Source organism: Melanotaenia boesemani, chromosome 9 (assembly GCF_017639745.1).
Source record: "Melanotaenia boesemani isolate fMelBoe1 chromosome 9, fMelBoe1.pri, whole genome shotgun sequence".
Classification (NCBI taxonomy): domain Eukaryota; kingdom Metazoa; phylum Chordata; class Actinopteri; order Atheriniformes; family Melanotaeniidae; genus Melanotaenia; species Melanotaenia boesemani.
The window spans coordinates 16149950-16158873 of NC_055690.1; the positions used below are offsets into that span (position 1 = coordinate 16149950).

Here is an 8924-nt window from a genome sequence, read left to right on the forward strand (position 1 = left end):
AAGAACAACAGTTTGAAGAATTAATGCCGGCTGCAATTTGTCTCTTTTTATTTCGATGTCCTCCTTTATAAATGATGATGAATCTCATTTTGTGCCGAGGGGAATCCCCAGACGGGTTAGTAAGGACTGGTGAGGTTTGTACAATGTGAGAGCTGATTTGATATAGAATTGATAAAAACAAGAAGCCAGAGTGTTTTCAATTTACAATCTTATGTCGTGTGAGAATGTTAAATGAAACCTGTCTCAACCCTTTGGCACCCTTATGATTGGCTTTTGAAAATGAAGCTTGATCCTGTAATAAACGCTCTGAGCGCAGCAGCATCTCACCCTCACGGTGCCCTCTTCCTCAAATGGCCAATGTGATGATTTGATGAATCATACTTTTCAAGGTGCTTGACAGTGTCCATATTTTTCTGTTTGTGTCTCAGTGTGTTTCAGTCTCAGAGCCCTAATATTATCATGTGGTATCAGTGTTGAATCAAAAATTGTCTTATACAGCCTCTGTCTTTGAATGTGGCAGAGCCGGAGGTGCATGTATGTGTTATGTGGTCTTAACTTTGAATCATTTTGGTTGCTTCAAAAGGCAGGGAAACCCATTCACTTATTAATTCAGCAGAGCCATAGGAGGTCTTTCTAGTAAAGATGGTTATTTACAGATATCTTTTCCACTTGTATTTTTTACTCTCCCTTGATATTGATAACTTATGCTTATTTTCTATAATTGCATGTTTTGCCACACTAATACAGCACTGTTGTAGATAGAGGACATGATGGTTGATGGTGCCCAGTATCACCAACAGCTAGAGAGCAGAAATCTTGCAACTAATGTTGTATGTTTATATCGCCTAAATGTCACTGTTTACATCTCTCTGGGATAATGCTCAATTCATTTTATGTGATGTCATGAGTAATCAGTTGTCTCACTATTCAACACATTAAAGGACTGAAGCCTTCTCACACGAGGCGGCTGGGTAGAGCCTGAAAACTAAAGTCCTCTACCCCCCCTAATCTGTGAACTCCATATGAGTCTCAGTAGATTTTTCAAGTTGTACCTGTATGAGACATGTAACGTCTACTTTTTGGTCATGTGGTGATGAGAACGAATAGCTTCTCTGACCTTGTGATAAAACTGTTAGCTGTCATGTCCCGATAAACTGTTCATGTGGTGCCTGAAATGCTCAGCTCCAGCATCCTCAATGTTTATTTTTAAGACTGGTTGTATTCTGGTTATGGATTTCTTCAGAGCAGGCTCTTGGATAGATCTGACTTAGTAAAAGCCTCACACTCATGTCTGCAAAGTACTCCAGTGAGTTAATAATGCTGGCTTTAAGACTCACTGTCTTATTTTTAACCATTCACTATACTGTGTATCAACTGTGTTGTTTTTTCCAAATGGCTCAGATTATCCTTTTCATAGCCTCTGTTGTGTTGGGACAGCCTACCTATTTCTTCAGATAGACACAGAGGTACAATATTAATTTTTTGCAAGTGTGTTTATACTAAAGATGCAGCAGGGGATGACAATGCTTATCTGAGCCTCAAATTGTGTGATAATGAGTAAACTGAACACTAATAACAGGCCAAGGAATATGTTTACTCCATGTTTACATTCCAGTGATGCATGAAATGAGTTGGGAAATGCATGTCATCAGTTCAGCCTGGTGTACTTTAACATACCGGCCATCCAGTTGGAGGTACAAGTCCTGTGTCATATGGAGACATCAACCAAGTTGTCATTTTAATGTCCCTGCCAGGCTTCTAATGGTTGAATTAATGCAGCCAGCTGTAGGTTACACTGCACAGATTTGACTTGTACAATTTATATTTAATTCAAATAACTTCCCCTGACATTTTCTAATATTTTATTAACTTTTTGCATCACATGCTTACTCTTTTTTACTGTCACTCATATGTGTGAATGGTCTGAAATGCAACATCTGTCGGATCATTGGCAGTCCAAATAAAGAGGTTCAGTTCTTTTGCAACTACTCTGCTTGTGTCCAGTTCGTTGAACATTTGCCGAGCCTTTAGTAGATGAAAACAGGCAGTAATTGTTTTCATACCTGACTTTTATTTTAGGTCGTCGACGACCAATGTAGTTATTACTTCCGGGTCAGGCGATTTTTTTTTTTTACCCCTTTTGCTTCATCGAGCTAATGGGTGTTAGCCTCCTTGCAGTTAACGTCATTAGTTAATAATAAAAAAAACTCGCTTTGAAGGACAACTTGATTACAGCCTTTTAAGGTATGCTCTCAATGGGCTTTGTGACTCTGATAGGTAAAATACAAAAATTTAAACACATAAGTGAACCTTTCTTCCTACAGAAAAGAGTACCGAAGTTAGCAGAGAACTAGCCGCTCTGCTAACTCAGCCTTTGACAACGCATAAACAGTTAGCTTGCTAATTTGCTAGCTTGGTATCATGTTGAAATGATCGTTGATGTTGAAGAGTAATGCTACACTTAAGCCAACGATTTGTCAGAAATGTTTTTACATATTTCAGTAATTTAACGCTAGCTGACACGAGTTTTGTTTTTTAAGGAAAACTTTTATCCAACCATCTCCCAGTCGATTTGAGAGGTCGGAACTTGAAAACTCGAGCTGTACATGCTCAAAAAAGGCTTTATTTTACTTTATTTTATTTAAATTAATTTGAAACCACATGAAATATTTAGTGTTACATGTCAAGATATTCACAAGTTTAATAAACAACAGTTTTCATTAACAGATACTGAAGAAAGTGGATGTATAATTTCTTTTTTTGTTACATTTAGGATATTTACTTGTATTTGGTTAACAGCCTTATGATACTACATTTACAGTAACACAATTTTGTAGTATTTGCAAGTGGGGTCATTGTCGTTTTGTGTACGTGTTTGTTTCTGCCGTTTTTAGTCAATGCCACTAAAAAGGAGCACTTAGTCTTATTTTTACTATGAATTATCATTATCAATTAATCATAATTAAAATCCTCAAACAGTTAAACTTGTGTAAATAAACTATAGTAGAACATATTCATTTATAATCGGACAGATTAAATTACTTTATGAAAATTTTGCTCTATAAATGTCCACATGGGAACTACATTGTTTCTTCTAAGTAATCCTTCATAAAGTCATTGGACTTTATGTACAAAAAAAAAAAAAAAAAAAAAAATCTGATCTGATTGTAGTAATGTAACTCAACCTAATTGTAAGTAATTAGTTAATTTCCATATGTTTATTGTAATTTCTGACAATGTCAGTCATTGTGAATTGGCACCATATGTTATGTAATGAGAGGTGAGAATAAACTGCAGTGACAAATCTGTTAAAGAAAAGATGAGGTGGCATGGAAACTTCATAGCAAAATGTAACAGCTGTTACTCCTGCTTATTCTTCCTAGTAAGCATCAAGAACAAAATATGCAAACTTGTGATTTTTAAACAAGGCATAAATGTATTTATTTTGGATGTTTTTTTCTGCTTTTAAAAAACTTTACTGAGAACACAATGAGCACATTACTTAGTTTTAAAAATTCATATGCAAGTCAAGTTTAAACATATCTAAAATAACTAACACTAAAGCCTTTTTGAAGGCAAAGTTATTAGCTGAGCTGTTCAATTGCATCAGTTATTGAGGAGTTCATGCAATGAAATTGCATCACTGAAAGTACAAAAATATGCGTACCCGAATTTTTTCAGAAAACTAAACAGATTAAGCAGATTCTCTTTTTCTTTTGCAGGTTGTTTAATGTCTTTGTGGCCATGATGCTTGGACATTAGATGACATTCAAAATGAGGAATGTGGATGGATAACTTGCTGAAAGATAACTGCAATTACTCGTCATCTCTCACTAAAATCCTGAAGTGGTACAGCTGTTTCTCCACATAATGTCATTACCAAAGGAGTCTGGAAACAGAGGGAAGGATCGAGAAAGGGGGGCCCGTCCCAAGGTGAGACAAAGCCGTTCAGAGGAGAGACGGGATACAGCTGGTGGTCGGAAGGGTGGAAAGGGGAAGAAGAAAGGCCTGTCCTCCCATGAAATGTTAGCTGAACGGCCTGTCAGTGATGGGTTTGAATACGGTGAACTGTTAAATGAATTGGAGGCTGGTAACCAAGCTTCCTTCTCCCCTCAAAAGGAGGTCTGGAGATGGCAAAGCTTGGATGCAGCAGCACCTTTACCAGGGCAAGATGGAGTTATAGCCAGGCCAGGTCTAGGAACAGTTAGCTCTGCCACAGATTTACCTGCTCTAAGTGAAGCAGATGGCAGAGGGTCATCCAGCAGTCGCACTCTCAGGCAGAAAATCCAAGATGCAATGGGGCAGTGTTTTCCAATAAAGACGCACAGTGCAGCAGCACCAGTTCCACCCCCACAGGCTTTTTCATCGTCAGCTGCCTGCACTTCCTCCAGGCGGAAGATTCATCTGAGTGAGCTGATGTTAGATGACTGCCCTTTTCCTGTAGGATCAGAACTGGCTCAGAAATGGTATCTCATTAAACAACACACAGCCCCTATTAGCCAGCCTCCCTTGCTAGAGTCTCCAGTAGTGTGCAACGCCCCAACTTCAACCATGGCTGCAGTGGTGGAGGATGTGGATGACAGGTTACGAGAGCGCAGGCGCATCAGCATCGAACAAGGTGTTGAACCACCACCAAATGCAGAGATCCACACATTTGAGGTGACAGCCCAAATTAACCTTCTCTACAAGCACGGCCCTAAGCTGGCTCATGGTATGAATGAGTTAACTGGGACAGACAGTGCCTCTACTCAACAGCAGCAGTTTCTTCTCCAAACACAACAGCAGCACCAGCTCCTATTACAGAGCTGTTTGGATACTCTTGATGAGGTTGTGGCCTCAGCATCAGCCTCTGTCCACACCTCCGACACAGCCTCTGACCCTCTGGTCGACGCAGAGGTAACAGGGACCAGTCTGACCTCTAGAGCCATTCTTCCTCAGACTGAGCAACAGAAATTTCATGATGGCTACCGTATTCACACTCAGATTGATTACATTCACTGTTTAGTCCCAGACCTGCTGCAGATCACTAACCTCCCATGTTACTGGGGAGTCATGGACCGCTACGAGGCAGAAACGTTGCTGGAGGGAAAGCCTGAGGGCACCTTCCTCCTGCGTGACTCTGCCCAGGAAGACTACCTCTTCTCTGTTAGCTTCCGCCGCTACGGCCGCTCGCTACATGCACGCATCGAACAGTGGAACCACAATTTCAGCTTTGACGTTCATGACCCTAGTGTCTTCCACGCTCCCACAGTTACAGGACTGTTGGAGCACTACAAGGACCCCAACTCTTGCATGTTCTTTGAGCCCCTTCTGTCCAACCCCCTCCACCGCATACAGCCTTTTAGCTTGCAGTGCATCTGCAGAGCGGTCATAAGCAGCTGCACCACCTATGATGGTATAAACATGCTTCCCATTCCAAATGCTTTGAAAAAACACTTGAAAGAATACCACTATAAGCAGAGAGTGCGTGTACGGCGGATGGATACGTGGTGGGAATGAGGAGCAGACGGACTAAAAGACATAACCAAACATACTTTTTAGTCTCCCTCATATGAATTTGATAAGCCTGTTCTTCACTCTTTTAATCTGTATCAACCTACACAACACTGTCCTTATTTATTTTAATCCTGCTGTATGTCTTAACATTTGTACTAAATCAGACTGATGAGTCAATATGTAATCTCACTGATCTTGCACACTCCGTTTGCTCAAATTAAACAGTTTTAAGATCTGTGGTGTTCAGAGGACTGCTTCTCATCTGTGTTTTCAAGTGTGACTCAATCAGTTTAATTATCTGGTGATTGGGGGTATGATTAGAACAGAGTTGTTCGTCAGTCACACACTGAGAAGGTGAAACATAAACGCATGGTTTCCTTGTCACTGAGGTGCCGAAATGAATGTGCAAATTTACAGTATAACTCATTGTATGCCACATTGAGCCCAGAGCTGATTATGAGGTTTGAGAGTTGTCCATATGCTGCCTGGCCTTATTAAATAATTAGAAGGCTTGAAACCACCATTGCATTCTCTCAGTTATCAATTGCAGTGAAAGATAAAAATGAAAGATTAACTCAACATAGATAAATGCTTGTTTTAGCTGACATCAAGTTTAATTCATAGCTTTACTGCAGTGATGTATAAGTTTACCTTATTGCCTCAAGATGTCACTGAGTGTAGTTACTGGTGCAGTAAGTACATCTCTGGCCACAGCTAATCAATTAATGTTCACACCAGATACGGGTGCCCTCCTTTTTAATCTTCAACTAAGGTTGTTTTTAAAAAGGTGTTGTTCCACAAGTAATTGCAAATGGCTCAGATTCTGCTTTCACCTCTTCTTTCAACCATAATCACATAACCATCTGTGGATTTCTCTATGAGGTTGAGTCGCATGCCAGCTGTCTTCATTAATTTTAAAGTAGAGGATCAAATGTGGCCTTTATGAACTTGCCACCAGTAATGCAGCTGTACTCTCAGAATGCAAAATGTGAGTGTTGGTTTGTCCAATTTCTTGCTTTTCATTTAAGTATACTATGAAGATCCAGATCCTAAACGAACTAAGTGATCTTACAGTGCTTTCTGCTGCTTGATAGGTTTCTCTGCACTAATCACCCATTCCAGTTTAATGACCAAATTACCACAATTAAGCAGTTCTGGCGAATCTTCAAACAGTAAGATAAATGAAAAGAAGATGAACTTTTTCTGTGGTTTGGCACGTACGCAGTCATGGAGGCGAAAATCTTTGAGCTTTGAAAAGCTCTACATCTTCAGTCCTGGTGTAAAAAGCTGAAGGTACTGAGGAGAGGCAAAGCTCAGTAGACAGTATGAGTTTAGGGGGTAATATTTGGGAGCAGAGGCTGTTGTATTATATACAAGCTATTTTATTAAACACACCTATGATGGAAAAAATTAGAGTCATTCTGTTATTTACTAAATAGGCTTGTAGAAACAGTAACAGATGGATTCAAAACCAATTTTTTTTTTTTTAATATACAGAAGCTAAAATTTCCATCCACTTTCTATACCCGTATAATTCAAGCCAAGGTCATGGGGGCCTTGGAGCCTATCCCAGCTACTATCAGGTGAGAGGCAGGGTTTTCTCATTCAAATTTTTAAATAATTCAACCTTAAAATGAAAAAAGTAAATACTCAACTTCTGTAACTCTGTTAGCTTAGCATCACTGGTCTGCATGTTGTACAAGGCATCTGCTTACACAGCTCAAATTCCCCATAACAACACAAATATTGAAGCGTTTCATGCAGAACAGCCTTTGATTTACCTTTGTGATGTATGATGCATTCAATGGTTTGTTGCAATATTTGTTAACTCAGCAGTGCAGTCATGTGTTGCTGTTGTACAACATTTTCTTTGTTGATGAAAACACAACAGCTAATTATTGGCTGCTCCAAGGAAAAGATAAAAAAAAGACAATAATCTTCTTGTTAATGGAAAAGCATGAAGCATGGGTCCTCAATCATCTTCTGAACCACCGGGATGCTGTTTTTTCCTTGAGATGGCTGATTTGATATGCAGGATGTAAATCATCCGTGTCAAGCATTCATCCAATAAAGAAGCAGACATAATTTAAACAGCAGTTCCGTGGTGCTATTAAAGTCTGCATTCAAAATGCAAAGTCGGGACCTTTGGCCTTTGTATTCTTAATTAAGTTGGTATAAAAGCTCAGTGATAAAATGAGATTTACAGTGATGGATGACATTTGACCTGCCATGCATGCACAAGCTTGGGCACTGAGCCCTCTACACAAGCAATTTCAGCCCCTTGACAGCTCAAGGCTGTTGCCTTGTATTTTCAACTACAATATATGGCTCTTTTACCCGGTATTCCTCACAGAAATAATCAAATGATAATATTTTTTGTATGTGTTTTGACCACATTTTCTGATTTATTTTACAGATTATTTTCCTTAAGCTGTCAAAGTAGATTCATATGAAGCTTGGTAGTTATTTATTTCCCCCCTGGTATCTTAACAAGGACCAGTTAACAGTAAATCCTTAATGTAACTGTGACAGCTGTTAAACATTGGCATAATTTGCTCACAGGAAAAAATGGAATTAAAATATGTCTACTGGAATGGATAATAATGCAGGTATTACATTTTTTAAAAGGAGCAGTCAGCTGTACATTACATAATCAGTATTTTTTGTGAACATTGTGCTAAAATACACAATTTTATTATATAATAAGTCACATATGACCAACTCAATTTACAATGAGAAGGCTCTTAAAATTATTTTAACACAAAAGCACATACACTTGCTGTACACACCTGCTGTAATGTATTGCTGACTGCTCTGTATAAAAATATAATAACTGCACTATTATCTATTCCTGTAGACATATTTTAATTCCATTTTTTTCCTGTGACCAAATTGTACCAATATTTAACAGCCTTTATCGTTTCCTATTCCTGCTATTGCAGAATGCTGTATTACATCAGCACAACAGGGGGCTGTATAGAGCTTCAGTGTGTCATACGCTGTGTGTGGGGCATTGGTATTGTGGAATTGAGTTTAGTTGCTGCAGCTGGCAGCACAGTGGCACTCATCATGCAGGTATTACAGGTCCTGGGGGAAAAAGAGGACTTTTCTTTTTCTGGATTAAATGGCTCAGAGGAACGGGGATGCTCAGGCAAAGCAGAAAGCTGATTGGCTACACATACTTAGCGTGTTTGTGCCTGTCTAGAACTACTTTTCCCATCCCTCCATCGAGGGAGGAGATTTTCCTCTGAGCTTAATCTCTACAGTTGAGAATCACAGGGGTGGAGAATAAGCTTTGGGTGTTCATAACACCTGGGGACAATTACTTTCCTAAATACTGTAATCTGCCAGTCATAATCTAATAAATGCCTTAAAAGGGCTTGACATTGCACAGATTTGGTTTATTTGTGACCGAGAACATCCACAGC

At 39.2% G+C, this 8924-nt stretch overlaps 1 protein-coding gene across 1 annotated transcript; it reads left to right on the forward strand.

The window, feature by feature from the left end:
• Nucleotides 1-2107: 2107 nt before the first annotated feature.
• On the forward strand, nt 2108-5731 carry socs9 (suppressor of cytokine signaling 9). The gene is made up of 2 exons (XM_041994834.1): nt 2108-2244; nt 3723-5731. The coding sequence occupies exon 2, from the start codon at nt 3871-3873 to the stop codon at nt 5497-5499; it is 1629 nt and encodes a 542-aa protein (XP_041850768.1). The 5' UTR covers nt 2108-2244; nt 3723-3870; the 3' UTR covers nt 5500-5731.
• Nucleotides 5732-8924: the final 3193 nt, after the last annotated feature.